Genomic DNA, 19,229 nt, shown 5'->3' on the forward strand with positions numbered 1-19,229 from the left:
GCATTATGGATTGAAGTTTAAGGAATATTAAGTCTCCAAGGATTTAAGTTGTAACCATGTTAAAGATTGTACCAATAAGGTTATCTATGGCCCATCCTGAAAAGTGTCAAGGCTATTTGCTTTGCTTCCGTTTGGTTTTATTAAATTTATGTTCTTCTTATAATCAGTGTCACTGATAAACACTTGAGTGACAATAATGTATTGTGTATGATATTCTTACAACACCTCCTTGTAGACACCCTTGTTTAATATGATTTGTTGATAATTTAACCCCTTGATTTTGCACGTATTTTCATATTGATGAACCAATTTAACATTTTATTCAGAATTTTGTGAAATATTCTTGCGTCTAGTAGGTTACTCTCCTATAAGCAGGAGTAGAAGGTACAATTGTCCACAATGTGGTGTACTGCCTGCATATCTTCTGTGTTCTCATTTAAGTTCAAAGTCATCATATACAACCCTGAGATTCATTATCTTGTGGACAATCAGCAGTTAATGCATGCAATACAATGGAATTAATGTAACACCATAGCCAACAGGGCGGACAAACAACCATTGTGCAAACAAAACCAAACTGTGCCAATACAAAAAGAAAGAGAAAAAATTAAATAATAGTAATAATAAATAAATAAGAAAAATATCGAGAATACGAGATGAAGATGCCTTGAAAGTGAGTCCAGTTTGGTTGGAACAGTTCAGTGATGGGGTAAGTGAAGTTGTCCTCTCTGGTTCAAGAGGCTGATGTTTGAGGGGTAATAATTGTTCCTGAACCTGGTGGTGTGATTCCTGAGGCTCCTGTATCTGCTTCCCCATGGCAGCATCGAGAAGAGAGCATGGCTTGGATAGTGGATGCAGCTTTCCTGCTACAGCACTCAGAGCTGATGTGCTCAATAGTGGGGAGGGTTTTACCTGTGATGGACAGGGCTGTGTCCACTACTTTCTGTAGGTTTTTCTGTACAAGGGCATTGGTGTTTCCATGCAATAGCCAATATACTTTCATCACACATTTATGGAAGTTTATCACAGTTTTGGCTGGCACACCAAATCTTTGCAAGCTTCTAAGAAAGTAGAGGTGCTGCTGTGCTTTCTTTATGATGTCATTTACATGCTGGATTCAGGACAGATTCTCTGAAATAATAACATAGAAACATAGAAAACCTACAGCACAATATAGGCCCTTCAACCCACAGATGTCTTGCTGACATTGAACAAGAAGTTGTTGTGGCACCACTCAGCCAGATTTTCAATCTCCCTCCTGTATGCTGATCTGTCATCACCTTTGACTCTGCCTATGACAGTGGTGTTGTCAGCAAACTTAACTATGGCATTGGAGCTGTGCTTAGCCACAACATCATAAGTATAAGGCGAGTAAAGCAGTGGGCTAAGCACATAGCCTTGTGGTGCACTGAGCTGATGCGACCATGGAGATGTTGTTGTCAATCTGAACTGACTGGGGTCTGCAAGTGAGGAAACTGAGGATCCATTTCTGTGAGGATGTATTGAGGCCTTGAAACTTATTGATTGGTTTTGAGGGGGTGATGGTATTGAAAGCTGAGCTGTAGTCAATGAAGAGCATCCTGATGAATGCACCTTTGCTGCCCAGATGTTCCAGGGTTGAAGAAGAGCTGTTCCTGTTGTGACGGTAGGCAAATTGGACTGGATCCAAGTCGTTTCTCAGACAAGAGCTGATATTTTTCATCAACAACTGTTATTTTTTTGTAACTCCAAGGCTTTAAACTAATTCAAAGAGAAACAAAAGAGCCAAGTGATGTGAGTCTTTGTTTGTTCTTTACTTTAGCGAGACATGCACATATCATGTGGTAGCAGCATGGCGTATTCAATTCACGTATTTTACATGTGACCTGTAATGAATTATGCAAACAAATAAAGAATGCTTAATGAGCAACATATTTACAATATTACTGAAATATTAAATACACAACACCACCCTCTCAAAGCACATTATCACAGTGGATGTAAGTGCTACTGGAAAATAGTCATTGAGACAGGTTACCATGTTCTTCTTAGGCACCGATAGAACTGAAGTTTGCTTGAAGCAAGTGGGATCCACAGACTGCTGAAGCAAGAGATTAAAAATATTGGTAAACATTCCAGTGCGTCTTTAGTACGTACAAAAACAAATAATAAAAATAATAATAATAAGGAATAAATAATACAGAGAACATGAGTTGTAAAGTCCTTGGGAATCTATGGGTTGTGGAATTGGTTCAGTGCTCAGGTGGGTAAAGTTATCCATGCTGATGATTGAAGGGTAGTCAATGTCCCTGAATCTGGGATCCAACGTCACCACCATCTCTTATTTTGTTCAGGTTACAGTGACCGCTTATTTAATTAGGACAGTTTCAATCTACCAGCATCCTGTGCTAATCCTGTGGTAAATGATCCTGGGAAAGCAGGTTCACTCCAATTACCTGGCTCTCAAAGTTACCAAAAGTCAATGTAAAGTTCTGACAATCAGAAAGATCAAGTTTATTGTTACACATGCCCATATTCTGGGTATAAATGCAATGAGATGTAACTTTTTACATTAGCACAGTACCTTAAAAACTTAGCAAACATAAGAATCAGAATTAGGTTTAATATCACCAACATGTGTGTGAATTTGTTGTTATGCGGCAACAGTATATCGCAATATATAATAATAAAAATGGTAAATTACAGTAAGAAGTGTATATGTATTAAAGTTAAATTAAATAAATAGTGCAAAAAGTGAAAAAAAAGTAGAGGCTCATGGGTTTGTTATCCATTCAGAAGTCTGTTGGCTGTTTTGAACTGTTGAGTGTATCTTCAGGCTTCTGTGCCCATTCACTGACGGTAGCAATGAGAAGAGGGTATGTCTAGGATAATAGGGTCCTTAATGATAAATGAAACCTTTGAGGTATTGCTCCTTGAATGTGTCCTGGATGTTGGGGAGGCCATTGTTCATAATGGAGCTGATTGAGTTCATAAACAGAAATACTTGAAAGCTATTTAATATTAAAATAGTTAATATTAAACTATTTTAGAATAATAAACTTAGAACATTGATGAACTCTTAAATGTATTTAAATATACCCAAATAAAAATCAGTAGTGAAGCAACTCCTTTGTCAGGTGTGACCTGATCAAGGTCCTTCATGTGATTCCCGAGTAAATGACAGTACAGTGTCAGTTTATCTTAATATATTTTTGTTGTTGTTGTTGTTGTTGTTGTTGTGTGTGTGTGTGTGTGTGTGTTTTGTGCCGCATCGGATTTGGAGTAACAATTATGTCCATTATTAACAATGATCTCTTTAGCCAGAGAATGGTGACTTTTTGGAGTTCTTTGCCACAGACCAAAACTTTATGTATATTTAAGTAGAGGTTGACAGATTTTTGATTAGTCAGGGCATGAAGGGATACAGGGAAAAGGCAGGAGACTGGGGCTGAGAGGAAAATTGGATCAGCCATGATAAAAAGGTGGAGCAGACTCGATGGGCCAAATGGCCTAATTCTGCTCCTGTATCTTATGGTCTTATAATCTTATTTCGTCTCCTTTACACTAGTGTAATGGAAATGACATTAATCAAGTTGAATCATGAATCTCCACTGCTATAGTGTGGATGGGTGGTACAGTGATGTAGATGGGCTGTAGGGTTGTGCAGCAGCTAGCCTAACGCATTGCAGTGCCAGTGATCAGAGTTCAATTCTCACTGCTGTCTGTATGTTCTCCGTGTGACCACATAGACTTCCTATTTTTTTGCAGAGCACATCCCATCTGTCTGTGTCTGATTTATCCCCTCTCTTCACCATCAATTGGGAGGTGCAGGAGCCTTGGGTCCATGTCGCCAAGTTTAGGAATGAACCTCACAGTTTGTGGACTCACTTTTGGGGACTACTCAGTTTTCGTTGTGTATTATCGGTTTTCTTTGCTCATTTACTTGATTTGTTCTTTTTTCACACATTGGAACAGGAAGAAGGCACAGGAGCCTTAGGACTCACACCTCCAGGTTCAGGAACAGTCATTACTCCTCAATTATCAGACTCTCGAACAAAGGGGATCATTTCACTGAAGTTCATTTGCCTCATCATTGAAATATTTCCATAACCAATGGACTCACTTTCAAGGACTCTTCATCTCATGTTCTCAATATTTATTGCTATTTAAAGTTCAAAGTAAATTTTATTATCAAAGTACATATACAACCCTGACATTCATTTTCCTGTGGGCATACTCAGTAAATCTATAGAATAGTAACTGTAACAGGATCAATGAAAGATCAACCAGACAACAAACTGCAAATGCAAATATAAATAAATAGTAGTAAATAATAAGAACATGAATTCACAAGATAAAGAGTCCTTAAAGTGTTTGTGGGAACATTTGAATGATGGGGCAAGTGAGTGTAGTTAACCCTTTGTTCAAGAACCTGATGGTTGAGGGATAGTAACTGTTCTTGAACTTGTTGGTGCAGATCCTTCTACCTGATGGCAGCAGCAAGAAAAGACCATGAGCTGGGTGATGAGGATCTCTGATGATGGATGATGAGCTATTTATTATTATTATTATTATTATTTCTTTCTTTTTTGTATTTGCCTGGTTTGTTGTCTTTTGCACACAAGTTACACCCCCTGTTGGTTTTTCATTCATTCTGTTATTATTCTATTGACTTATTTAGTATGCCTACAAGAAAATGCATCTCAAGACTGCATACTGCATATATTTTGATAATAAATTTACTTTGAACTTTGAGCACAGGAACTCGATGAGGTTACAGCTAGACATAGAACATAGAACTGTACAGTGTAGGAATGCAATGTTGTGTTGAACTAATAAAATTGGTAATCCAACATAGCCCAACTAAACTAGTTCCTTCTGCCTACACAGTGTTTACATCCTTCCATATCTGCACATTCATGTGCCTGTCTTGAATGCCCTTTTGATATCTGCCTCCACCCCAGACAGTGCATTCCAAGCACCCACCACCCTGTGTAATTTAACGGCCCTGCACATTTCCTGCGAACTTAACCCCTCTCACCTTAAATGCATGCCTGCTAGTATTAGACATTTCAGCCCAGGGAAAATGATACTGGGTGTCTGTTCTATCTATCCCTCTCGTAATCTTAAGTTTTTGAATATGGAAATCAGTGTTTTAACTTGTGTGTATTTCCTTCTGCTGCAGTCCCTATTATATATTCTTGGAATGCCAAAGGCATGCTCTGCATTCAGGACTGCTGGAGGATTTAATGCATTGCAGTCAGTGTTGGCCGACATGGAAGGAGCTTTATGTGACCCCCCTTCAGCTCAGTGGAGCTCAGTGGATCAGAATGACATATGGCACCTTATCGAAATGACTCTCTGCACTCTAACTGTTGCCATGCACTCTGACCCTGTCAATTGTTACTTCTTCAGAACACAGGGTCACTTTGACAAAATGATAGACGACTTCAAGCTTTTTGGTTGCTTCAGCGATAAAAGTGAAAGGTCATGTTATCCATTGGATGTCAGTGCCTGCAGAAAGTTCAACGAGCTTGTAGATTTGGCCTACTGTTCCACAGTGGATATTCCAGCATCGTTGAGGAGTTGTGCGAAAATATTTGGATTTCTGGATCAAATGGCAAAAGACACATTGACTTCTCCCCGTTGGCTTTCTGGAAAATTGCATCCTTCAAGTCCCAGTGAATCAAAAAACCAAAATGATGCTCAACAACAAATGAGGATTCTCTACAATGCACTTGATACCAGTGAGAAGGATACAGAACATCTGGCTGTTGGTGATCCAGATACCAGTAGGTAGGTCACTAACACATAGTCTTAGAGCACTACAGCACAGAAACCAGACATTTGGCCCATCTAATCTATGCCAAGCTATTATTCTGCCTAGTCCCATCAACTTACATCTGGACTATATCCCTCCAAAACCCTCTCATCCGTGTACCTATTCAAACTTCTCTTAAGTATTGAAATTGAGTCCAAATCTATCACTTCCACTGACACCTTGTTCTGCACTCTCATCACCCTCTGAATGAAGAAGTTCCCTCTCAGGTTCCACTTAAGTGTTTCATAGCTTTCTCACCCTGAACCTACGACATCTAGTTCTAGCCTCACCCAATCTGAGTGGGAAAAGAGCTTGCTTGCATTCACTCTATCTGTCCATAAGACCGTTAGACATAGGAGCAGAATTAGGCAATTTGACCCATCGAGTCTGCTCCGCATTTCATTATGGCTGATCCAATTTTCCTCTCAGCCCCAATCTCCTGTCTTCTCCCTATATCCCTTCATGCTCTGACCAATCAAGAATCTATCACTATCTGCCTTAAACATAAATAAAGACTTGGCCTTCACAGCTGCCAGTGGCAAAGAATTTACAGATACACTACTCACTCGCTAAAGAAATATCTCTTCATCTACACTCTAAAAGGATGCCCCTCTATTCTGAGGCTGTGACCTCTGGTCTTAGCCTCTCCCACCATAGGAAACATAGTCTTCACATCCAATCTCTTAAGGCCTTTCACCATTCAATAGGTTTCAATGAGGTCACCCCTGATTCTTCTGAATTCCAGTGAATACAGGCCCAGAGCCATCAAATGTTCTTCATTTGACAAGCCAGCCAATCCTGGGATCATTTTCATGCATCTCCTTTGAACCCTCGCCAGTTTCAGCACATCCTTTTTAAGTTAAGGAGTGAGCTCACAATATACCAAGTGAGGCCTCACCAGTGCTTTATAAAGTTTCAACATTATATCCTTGCTTTTATATTCTAGTCCTCTTGAAATGAATGCTAACATTGCATTTGCCTTCCTCACCACAGATTCAACCTGAAAATTAACCTTCAGGGAATCCTGCTCAAGGACTCCCTGGTCCCTCTGCACCTCAGTTTTTATTAAATTTTCTCTCTATTTAGAAAATAGTGAACCTTTTTGTTTCTTCTGCCAAAGTGCGTGACCATACACTTCCTGACACTATATTCCATCTGTTATTTCTTTGCCCATTCTCCTAAACTATCTAAGTCCTTCAGTAGCCTCTCTACTTCCTCAAAAGCACCTGACCTTCCACCTATTTTTGTATCGTCTTTGCAACAAAGCCATCAATTCCATCATCTAAATCATTGACATAGAATGGAAAAAGAATTGGTCCCAATACAGATTCCTGTGGAACACCACTAGTCACTGGCAACTAGACAGAAAAGGCTCCCTTCATTCTCACCCTTTGTCTCCTGCCAATCAGCCACTGCTTTATCCATGCTAGAATCTTTTATGTAATACCATAGGTTTGTAGCTTGTTAAGCAGCCTTATGTGTGCCACCTTGTCAAAGGCCTTTTGAAAATCCAAGTACACAACCTCAACCAATTCTCCTTTGTCTAACCTGCTTGTTATTTATTCAATTATTTATTTATTTTGTTATTTATCCCACTCATAATATTTTATATCACTATCAAAATTCCTGCCATTCTCTTACAGTCCAGGGAATAAAGTCCTTAATCATCTTACTTTTCCCTATAACTTAGATCCTCAAGACTCGGCAACAGGTCAATGATAAATTTTCTGTATACTCTTTCAAACTTATTGATGTCTTTCCTGTAGATTGGTGACCAGAACTGCACATAATTTTCTGAATCAGGCCTCACCAATATCTTACACATCTTCAACAATACTTGATTTATTGATGTGCTACATTCATTGAAGAGTTCTGTTCAGTACAGGATGATGTGCTGGCAGATTATATACCCGATGTTAAATCTTCTCTGCAGCACAATCACTTTCTCATTTATTTCCCGATATAGTATTGTTGCACAAGTTCTATAACAGATATTCAAATTGATAAGTTTGCTAAATTGCATTTTGTGTGATAATGGATCTAGTCTAAATTCTGGAGGTCAGATGTTGACTGACTTGCTGAGTTCCTCAAGTGTTTTGTGTGTGTCACTCTGGATCTCCAGCATCTGCAGTGTCACTTGTGTTTATGAGTAATACCTTCATTCTGGTTTCCTTCATTGTCTTAAGACAATGAAGATTTCTATGACTTGCAATCGGTGTATTTAGCTATTTGGTACAAGAAACATTTTTGATTTTTTGAGTTATATATTTACGCTATCAAAAGCTTAACATTATTTTATATCAAAAGTAATGTTTCAGCTCTATAAAACCCTGTTAGACCATACTTGGAATATGATGAAGGGTCTCGGCCTGAAACGTCGACAGTGCTTCTCCTTGTAGATGCTGCCTGACCTGCTGTGTTCCACCAGCATTTTGTGTGTGTTGTTGTTTGAACTTCCAGCATCTGCAGATTTCCTCGTGTTTGCTCTTGGAATATTGTGTTCAGTTCTAGTCCCTTCATTATAGAGGGATGTGGAAGCTGCAGTAAGTATGTAGAGGAGATTTAACAGGATGCTGCATTGACTAGAGAGTACAGTATGTCTTTTGAGGAAAGGGTGACTGAGCTAGGACTTTCCTCTTTGGAGTGAAGGAGGATGAGAGATGACTTGATAAAGATATACATGATAAGAAGTGTAGATCGAGTGGATAGCTAGAGACTTTATTCCCAGGGCAGAAACGGTTAATACGAAGGGCATAACTTTAAGATAATTGGAGGAAAGTACAGTATAGGGGGATTTCAGAGGTAAGATTCTTACACAAAGAGTGGTTGGTGCCAGTGGTGGGAGTAGAGACAAATACATTAGGGGCGTTTAAGAACTCTTGGATAGGCACATGGGTGATAGAAAAATGGAGGGCTATGTAGGAGGGGAGGGTTAGATTGATCTGTGGGTAAGTTAAATGGGTACAACACAACATCCTGGGCCAAATGGCCTGTAATGTGCTGTAATGTTTTATATTTTATAGCCTAAGTATTTTTAATCATAACTCTTCATTGCTAGTCATGTCTGTGCTTCTCAAAATGCAACAGACTCACTAGCTAAGCAATCTGTCTACATTAAAACCACATAACAATGTTCCTATATTGCTCAGGTTAAGAAAGATGCTGAAACCTGTGTGAAATTCTAAAGATTTATCCCTAAGTATTCATTAGTAGGGTTAAATGGAAAACGACAGGAGTAAGAGACTGATTCCATTTCAAATTATCTGTTTGGGGAACAAAGAGATCTCAGTGAAGAACAGTATCTGTGCTTTTCTGCATGAGGGTCCACAGATAGTCTGTGTCCTTGTGAAATGTTTTCAGAGGTCTCTGTCAGGTTATGAGTATCACTCAAAATGGCCACACTTGGGGGAAGCCTTCAGTGTAGGAAATCGCTGCACCTACATTATCAACTCCTTGCACGCTTCTTTTCTCCTTGAGGGACGAGTTGAATGATCTTTGTAATGCAACTTTGAGCAGTGTTGGATCCAACTGCTTAATTCTTAGATTAGACTGTTTGTTATTTTCATTGCAGTTTAACAATCAATTATCTGCTTGTATTTTAAGTAGATCTTATCTGCATATAACAGTTTAATACGCCTCTGGTAGCTATACAAATTATAATTCTGAAAAGCTCTGACATTTATATTCTGCATAAGTGTTTGCTGATTGGTTAACTTATTACTGCTGTATTTGAATAATAGCTTTTTCATTGGTTAACTTGGTACTGCAGTATTTGAATAATGGCTTTCTCATTGGTTGATCCTTATCTCCGTGGTATAAAAATAACTAATCTATGCCAGGTGCCATCTTAATTTTGGCTTTCCCTTCACTTACTATGTCTGTATCACTGTCCATTCAACTTTCCTTTGTTCTATCAATCTTAGTAAAACAATTATGAAGCAAGAAATTTTGTGCCTCTTCCCTGACTTCTAAACATACTTTAAATTAAAAACATCAGAATCCAATAGCAGCAAACTGCGACACAGTGTCGTACACTGTGGGAGTGGGTCCTATGGTTTCCATGTAAGATGACTTTTGTATCTATCTATACTAGTCCCAATTAGTTGCATTTAGTGCATTGATTTCACTGCCTTGGTGACCTGAATTTCCTTAGAAGGATGCGATTAAACTGGAAGGAGTACCAAATCAATTTTCAATGATGTTGCCAGAACTCAGAGGCTAGACAGGGTGAACCTTCACTCCTTTGGTTGTTGACTGTTTCAATAATGTGGGTTTCTCTGCAAGACAAGACTTTGGTAATTCAACTTCATGTATATTTCTTAGAAAGATGCAAGTGTAATGGTTTGGATTGTTGAGTGATAATCAGTAGTTGCCAATCAATTTAAACAGTGAACCAAAATGACGATGACAGTTCTGAAAAGAATACAAATCATATTTGCTTCGTACATGGTTGCAGAGTTGGGGATAAGTGTAATTTATTTGGAAGGATGCAATAAGAAGCCTCAGGTAGAGGAAGCACAGATCAACATTCCTACCCTATGTTTCTAGTCTCTCCCCAACTTGATGCCAGGGACTGTTGCCCTGTTGAAACATTTTATTCACAACTTTGTGCTTATCTTTATGAAGGTTGCCTGCAGACCCTGTGATTATCCACCCAGGCGCTATTTGTGTCATGATGCATCTGCTGCCAAATATTAGCTGCAAAGATGTTCCACAGGTATCCATTGTTTTGTTATTATTGTAGAATCATAAAGCAGACTGTAATATCTTTAACTTATATTTTCAGAGCAATTTACCTTTGTCTTTGTACCATCTAACTCTTAGGAGAGAGCTGTACTAAATCTCAATGTCTAAATCATCTTATTTACTAACAGGTATCAAGTATCATCAAGGATGCCTTGACTTTAGGAGGGTATGAGGCAGATTTACCAGAACCTTGTCAGGGTTTAAAAGGTTAAATGGTTTGAACAAGTTACATGATTTTGTTTTGTAGGTGAGAAGTGATCTCTGCTATCAGATTTCTGAATGGGCATTGAACACATGAACACAACCTCATTATTTTTTAGTTTCTTTTTTGCACTACTTCAGTTTAATTATTTAATATATAAATCTTTATGAACTACAGTAAATATACATAACCCACTTACACATAACTAATATTCCAACCTTTAGTTGTGAATGTTTTATTAAATAACAATATGTAATTTTCAAACCCTTTTGAACCTTGTCATAGTATTTGCTTATTTATTTATCTATCTGTTTATTCATTCATCCATTTATCTATCTACTTATTCATTTATCTATCAATCCATCCATCTATTTATTTGGAAGTACAATGCAGAACAGCCCCTTCCAATGAGCCACATTGCCCAACATCCCATCTATTTAACACTAACCTAATCACAGGACAAATTACAATGATCAGTTAACCTACTAACTAGTACATCTTTGGACCATTGGTCGAAACTGGAGCACCTGGAGGAAACCCATTTGGTCATGAGGAGAATGAGTACAGGCAGCACTGGAATCGTACTGTGATGTCCCGAGCTGACATAGAAATTGGGAGTGCCATCTTGGAAGACCCCATTACTATTGCATGTCATAGAAATATTTTTACTTTACTGAACTATGGCATATTATGTCAGGATCTTCACAGGAATTTGCAAGGCATTTGATGGTGCAAAGTGGTGCTGAAAGATAGGTTCTTGCTTAGTAAGGCATCCAAGGTTACAAAGAGAAGGCAGGAGAATGGGGCTGAGAGGGAAAATAAATCAGCTATGATTGAATGGCAGAGCAGATTTGATGGGTTGAATGGTCTAATTCTGCTCTTGTATCTTATGGACTTTCTTGTCACACATTAGCAAGAACAACTTTATCTGAAGTCTACACCTCTATGCTGCTTCCCTTCAACAGCTCAATTCTTCAGCTAACCTGCCCAACCTTAATCACTACAGTTTGGCAGCGCTAGGGCCTGTTTGATCACTGCACTAAAACTGACTTTGTTCCATTTTGTTCAAATTGTGTTCTTCCTGGTAAAATTTGTGTTTATATTTTTCTTTTGTCTTTCTTGTGTATGCTGATTATCTAATGCTCTGCACCTGTGATAGTGCTGCAGGAAAGGTCGTACCTTTGAATAACAGTTGCTGTGCATATGGCAATAAACCTGAGATTAACCAAAATCTCCTTTCCTCTTTAGCTGTCCCTGGAGCTGCAATATGCAATCGCCGATTATGTTCTATCACTTGTCAAATCAGAAAGGAGCCGCCAGACCATGTGTGGATCTAACCTTTTGCAGGTCTTGGTGAACTGCTTCAAGGAGATATTGGCTGACAATTCCAACCCTCTGCACTTTCCCCTTATCAGGATCTTCGAGAAGCTGGCATGCCAGGCAATCAATCCACCAGTCTTGAGGTAAAGTCTGCCCCTCTGTTCAGCGTGTGTGGTCACACTCAGACACACTCATGAGCACTTATGCATACAGGTGTGCATGCACACTGTGGAATATTTTTGAGCAAAACACACAAAATGTTGGAGGAACTCAGCAAGTGAGGCAGCATTTATGGAAATGAATAAACTGCTGACATCTCAGGCCAAGGCTCTTCATCAGAACTGGAAAGGAAGGAGAAGAAGCCAGAATACAAAAGGAAGAGGGATGGGAAGGGGCACAGCTGGTAAGGGGGAAGATAGTTGGGTGGTGGAGGAGAGATTTTGTGAGAAGCTGGAAGGTGATAGGTTGAAGAGGCAAATGGCTGAAGAAGAAGGAATGTGACAGGAGAGCTCAGCGGACCATAGAATAAAGGGAAGGAGGTGAGGAACCAGAGAGAGCAGGGAAGAAGTTTTGGGCAAATCATGTGAGATGGATCTCTATTTTGATAGAGAATTGGCTTTTTCAATGTCAAGTCAAAATGATTTCACTAGAAATAGGATAAGACTAGGACTAGAGATCATTGGTTAAGGGTGAAAGGTGAAATATTTAAGGGGAATATAAGGGGGGAGCTTCTTCACTCAGAGGGTGAAGCAAGAGCCTGTCTTCACCCAGAGGGTGATGAGAGTGTGGAATGAGCTGCCAGGGGAAGTGGTGGATGTAGGTTCGATTTCAATATTTAAGAGAAATTTGGAAAAGTACATGGATGAGAGGGCTCTGGTTCAGATTTCGGTAAATGAGACTCAGCAGAATAATAGTTTGGCACAGACTAGAAGGGCCAAAGGGCTTGTTTCTGTGCCGAAGTGCTCTGTGACTCTTTGACCTAATTCCATCCCAGCTCCAATTTTGGTCACATTTGTTTAGAACTTGGTTCACATCACTTTCCTTATGTGTTTCTCAATCATGGCAGGAAGATAACAAATGAAGTATCTGGAATGCTTCTGTATTGTCCTCACTGCTCAAGTATCAATGTATGTCTCCAGGTCAGATTAATTACCATTACTTTAATATTTGCAGGAGTTTGCAATTTGCAAATTGTCTACTGGCCTTCCTACTCTGCAATTTTTCAAAACTGCAGTTTTGTCTGTCAACTACTTTGAGATGGTCCAAGTTTGTGTTATATTTGCTTCCTTTTAGGGAGTGAAATGGAAAATATGTAACTGAAATATATTCTCTCAAAAAAATTCAATGTATCTTTTATTATTTCTCCCAGAAAATGGGGGAACAAACAAGAGAATATTGATTAAAAATCAAACAGCCTCTAATAAACTCTGGTTGAAGCACACTGGAACAAAGTGATTCCCTATGCCTTAGCTTTGTGAGAATAGAAGCTGTTCTGTCGTACAAAATGAAATTTTATCTAGAGGAATTTTTTTAAGTGTATTTATTTTTATTGGATCTGTGTATTGCTGGCAAGGTCAGTGTTTGCTGACCATCCCTAATTGTCCTTCTTGAGCCATTACATTCCTTCCACTGAAGTTTCTCCAACAATGTTGATCGGAAACCAGTTATTGGATTAGATCCATGGAAACCTAATAACACTGCTATAAGATTGTAGTATTTAATAAAGACTGGACTCCCTTTAAAAACAAGACATATTGAGAACAACGCACACAAAATGTTAGGGGGGTTTCAGCATTCTTCGTGTGTTATTCTCTATTTCCAGCATCTACAGAATCTCTTATGTTTACATACCGTGAATGATGCCTTTTGATCAGGAATTGTTTCTTTTTGTGATAGCTGCATCATTTACGTAGTAACTCAAAGTGGTTTTCAAAATACCTCAATGTGTGGCAAGTTTCTTTGCAGAGCAGAAGAACAAATCCCTGACAATGGGGTGGACGTTCGCGGTGAGAGCAAAAGATACATGACCAATGGGAGGAACGTTTTGCAGGACTCTGTGAGAACTTCCTTCTTAGCTTTCTGTTGTGTCAGGACCTACAAGGTTCACCCAAAACATCAGAGCTAAATGTGTCAGAGCCTGGGCTTCACACCATCAAAATATTATTAAAGCCGGTGAAATTTCTCCACAGAACTAGCATTTAAATATATAAGTATTAGCTTGTGGGACAAGGTGTTTGCTTTACTCTTTGGTAATTGAATATATAATTTTGAATAATACTTGGAAAGAAATGATAGGACAATAGGATAATGCCTACAAAAGAAGTGAATGTAACCCAATCCATCACAAGTAAATCCTTCCCACCATTGAGCACATCTACAAGGAATGCTGCCACAAGAAAGCAGTGTCCATCAGCAAGAACACTGCTGTCTTCTCATTGCTGCCATCAGGAAGGAGGTACAGGAGCCTCAGGCCCCACACCACCAAGTTCAGAAACTGTTATTACCCCTCAAACAACAGGCTCCTGAACCAGTGTGGATAACTTCACTCACCACAACACTGCACTGATTCCACAACCTAAAAGACTCACTTTCAAGGACTCTACAACTCATGTTCTCAGTTAATGGATTATTTGTTAATATTCATGAATAAATTCATGAATTTATTCATCATCATTATTAAAATTAATATTGTTTGATTTTTTTGTACCTGCCCAATTTGTCTTCTTTAACAGATTGATTGTCAGCATATGTGTTGTTTTTCATTAATTCTATTATTTGTTCATTCTACTGTGAATGCCTGCAAGAAAATGAATCTCAGGATGGTATATGATGAAATTTACATACTTTGATACTAAATTTATTTTGACCTTTGAACTTTTAAAGCAGGGGAGCAGGACTAACTGGAGAATTCATCACAAAACTCCAATGGTCTTATAGTGTAAATGGTTTCTTTTAACGATTTATCATTGATTAATTCCACTGCCTTCTGATTTAACCTTTGTAGGGACTTCTTGCGCCTTGGTGATCCACTGAATTGTGCGATTGGAAAATCTCATAAACATCAAACCACGTTGTCCTGGCACCAGGTGAACTCCAAAGGTAAGGCTGCAGTTAACAAGTGTTGGAGGTTATGAGGAATGGAGGAGGACTGTGAAATTGTTTTATTTAATTAGTTTTTTCTTTATTTTCAGATACTGTGTGGAGTAGGCCCTTCCATTCCTTTGAGCTGTGCCCCCCCCAGAAATCCCTGACTTGACCCTAGACTAATCTTGGGACAACTTATAATGACAAATTAATTTATCTGTTGGTATGTCTTTGAACTCTGGGGGGAAACCAGAGAATCCTAAGGAAACATATGTGGATCACAGGGAAGACATACAGACTCCTTACAGATGACTTCAGAATTCAACTCTAAACTTCCAACGTCCCAAGCAGTAATAGTGTTGCACTAACTGCTACGTTATCGTGGCAATACCAGAATAGCACAACTTTTGTAAACGAGATTTTAGTTGATTGGTTTGCACTTTGGAGCTGGGGTTGGAGTGCATTCTGGCAGGAAGTATTATAAGTGGGTAGAAGTAACCTCTGATTATAATTTACAGTGAGAAAGCGTTTACTGTTTTGTTTTTGAATTAGTACACAGCTCGATCTTACTGGCTCAATCCTCCTGCCCACTGTTCATTCGTTTTGAACTTCCTTGCTCACGTGTGTTCACCTGTGGTGTGAGGGCTTTGTATGACATCATATTATCATTCAGCTTCATTCATTTATTGTGAGTACATCGACACATATAGTGAAATGCGTTGTCTGCATTAACAATAAACAGACGCGTGGGTGTGCTGGGGGCTGCCAACAAGTGTCACCACACATTCTGGTGCCAAAACAGCATGCCCACAATGCTCAGCAGAACAACACAGAACATAACAAGCAGCAAAGCAAGCCCCATTCCTCCCTCCTACCCACCCTCCATGAGGTAACGTGAGAAAGCTCCACCTGGCAACCTTTGACAGCTGGCAAAGCTGGGCTTGGAACCAGGCTGCTTGTTGAGTGAAACTTTTGTTAATCTTTTAAACACAGACATCAGTAATAACGAAAAAAAATCAAGCAAGTTGATTAAAAACTCCAAAAACACAGAGGATGGCATAGCAGTTAGCATGATGCTATTACAGCTCGGGGTGTCAGAGTTCGGAGTCCAATTCAGACATCCGCTGTAAGGACGTTTGTATGTTCTTCCCTTATGTGCGTGGGTTTCCTCCAGGTGCTCTGGTTTCTTCCAAGTTCAAAGACATACCGGTTAGTAGGTTAATTGGTCATTGTAAATCGAGCTGTGATTAGGCTCGGTTAAATAGTTGGGTAGCTGGGCAGCATGGCTTGTTGGGCCAGAAAAACCTGTTCCACACTGTATCTCTAAATAAAATATATACCTTCAAGTAAACCAAATTAATTCAAACACAAGTCTAAGGTGTCAACAACAGTGGGATATTGGATTCTCAGCAGGTCTGGGCTCCACTATTATCTCCTAGAAAATCCTGCCAGTTGACTTCCCAAGTGTATCTGTCAGCTTTTGTCTATTTCTCTTTTAGTATAAATTACTTACACTGTGAATAAGCACTCGATGGTCAGTGTGGTCCTTGTGGTCTGCAAGGCTTGCTTCCATTACAGTGTGCCTCTACAACTCTGTATAATCCAGTTGCTGAGGGGCAAATTATTGGAATCCGTTCTGAGGATCACCTTAAGCCCCTTCCCCCACCCTCCGTGCAGTTTAACCAGCATATTTGGTCTCCCTCCCAGTTTGACCTGAAATATTGACTGTTTCTCTTAACACTGATGCGACGATACCATTTAAATATATTTCCACCATCCTCTGTTTTTATTTTAGATTTCCAATACCTGATATTCACTGCATCCCTGAAGCCTTCCCCACCATTCAACATGATCATGCCTGATCTGTGCCAGGCCTTATCTCCTTGTCTGTGCCAGTTCCCCATTACCCTGAATTACCCAATCTTTCAAAAAATCCATCAACTGCAATGATCCAGCCTCCATGTCTCTCAGGGGCAGAGAATTCCAGAGATTCCCCATCCTCTGTGAGAAAAGGAATATGTACGTCAGTTTTAATTAAGAAGCCCTTTGTGTTGTAACTATGTTCCCTGTTCAAGATTATTCCATTAGTAAAAACTTTTCAACAGCTACCAGTCATTTCCCATCAGGACCTTTTTATATTTCAATATTACCCCTCATTCTAAACTAAACTCAGCCAGCTCCATCATTGGCACTAATATTTCCAGCATCCGGTGATGCCTCAGAAAGGCAGCATCCATCATTAAGGACCCTCATTACCCAGGATCTGCCTTCTTCTGATTGCTACCATTCAGGAGGATGTGGTAGCCTGATGACAGTTGCAATTCACGTACTTTTACATATGACCATAACAAGTTATATAAGCAACAAAGAGTACTTAATCAAACAATATATTTACAAAATTTCTCAAATATTACTGAAATATTAATCTACCACCTTAAAACTGGCAGTGATTTTCTTAAATTTTCCAAAGTATTTCCTGTTGCTTCTTAAATGTTATGAAATTTGACTATCTTGAACATAAATTTGAAAAGTAAATTATAGATTTTTCAATCATGAAAAAGTATGTGAAATAAAAAATTAATGCTATCGATTTAAAGGATTCAGACAGACTCATATTTTGAACATGAACTTGTTAGAACATATTAGAATAGTTATTTTCGTTGAGTGAACAAAAGATGTTGTTTAATGTCTAAACTCTTGCCTTTCCTTATTTCAGAGACAGACAGAGGGAAAAGCCACACTCGAAGAAGCTCACTTGTGGCAAAGAGCAAACCATTTCTGGCTTATGGCCTATCCCACCTGCCAAAGCATCTGACGATCCCACGGCATCGGGTGATGAGCTTAGTTTCCATGATGTCCTCCCGACACTTCCACTCAACAACATCAACTGTTGCGCCCTGCTTTACGGAGTTTGACATGTCTGTCGTCGGCTATGGGTAAGAGAGATAGATACAAAACTCCAGGAGTGATTGAATTGATAGCCTGAGCGTTACGGATAAAGGAAATTGTTGCCAAATATATTCATTTGATGGAGACATGAAACTGAAAGAAATTAGAATAACTAAGTAAAAATCATGAGTTTGAGCCTGGAGTTCAGAACCTTGACGTTGTCTAGTCCGGGAGTTGATATGGAAGATTAGAGCCTGAAGGATGATTGATAGTCCAGAACTTGAAACCCAATGGCGGAAGCCTGGAGGCCAGAGGCCTGCCCTGGAGTTGGAGCACTGTCCGTTGGTGTGGGTGGATGGATGGGATGCTATTATTGTTCTTGTTGTGTTCTGTGTTGCTCGACATTATGGACATTGTATGTTGGCGCCAAAATGGGTGGCAACACTTGCAGGCTGCTCCAGCACACCCTTGGTTGTAAACGCAAATGGTGCATTTCACTGCGTTTCAATGTACATGTGGCTACCCAGTCAGCGGTGGGAGCAGCTCAGACAGGAGTAGATAAAAGAACAGAAATGACAAACACAGCGGCCATTGTTGGGAGTGGGCCAGTAGTGAGAGTGGGAACGTCAGGCTTTGGTTCAAAGGAGGCCGGCTCAAATGAGGCATTAGTTCTGGGTAAGTTACTGTTAAGTTTCCCTTTTTTCCTACAGTGTCAGGGGTACTTAGTGTACTCTCCCTCGTGCTGGATGATGGGGTGGTGAATTAGATTAGTAAGTATGCAGATGATACTAAGATAGGTGGTGTTGTGGATAATGAAGTAGGTTTTCAAAGTTTGCAGAGAGACCTAGGCCAGTTAGAAGAGTGGGCTGAACAATGGCAGATGGAGTCTAATGCTGATAAGTGTGAGGTGCTACATTTTGGTAGGACTAATCAAAATAGGACATACATGGTAAATGGTAGGGCATTGAAGAATGCAGTAGAACAGAGTGATCCAGGAATAATGGTGCATTTTTCTCTGAAGGTGGAATCTCATATGGATAGGGTGGTGAAGAAAGTTTTTGGTATGCTGGCCTTTATAAATCAGAGCATTGAGTATAGGAGTTGGGATGTAATGTTAAAATTATACAAGGCATTGGTTAGGCCAAATTTGGAGTATTGTGTACAGTTCTGGTCACTGAATTATAGGAA

At 39.4% G+C, this 19,229-nt stretch overlaps 1 protein-coding gene across 1 annotated transcript in view; it reads left to right on the forward strand.

Moving 5' to 3' along the window:
- Positions 1 to 19,229, forward strand: part of wdfy4 (WDFY family member 4) — a 306,893-nt gene that overhangs the window by 52,540 nt on the left and 235,124 nt on the right. Inside the window, exons 11-15 of the mRNA XM_059946114.1 lie at positions 5,165 to 5,775; positions 10,427 to 10,517; positions 11,997 to 12,211; positions 15,073 to 15,167; positions 17,869 to 18,088. Coding sequence (XP_059802097.1) covers positions 5,165 to 5,775; positions 10,427 to 10,517; positions 11,997 to 12,211; positions 15,073 to 15,167; positions 17,869 to 18,088 — 1,232 coding nt within the window. The remainder of the gene's footprint in view (positions 1 to 5,164; positions 5,776 to 10,426; positions 10,518 to 11,996; positions 12,212 to 15,072; positions 15,168 to 17,868; positions 18,089 to 19,229) is intronic.

The sequence above is a fragment of the Hypanus sabinus genome, chromosome 21 (assembly GCF_030144855.1).
Source record: "Hypanus sabinus isolate sHypSab1 chromosome 21, sHypSab1.hap1, whole genome shotgun sequence".
NCBI classification, from domain to species: domain Eukaryota; kingdom Metazoa; phylum Chordata; class Chondrichthyes; order Myliobatiformes; family Dasyatidae; genus Hypanus; species Hypanus sabinus.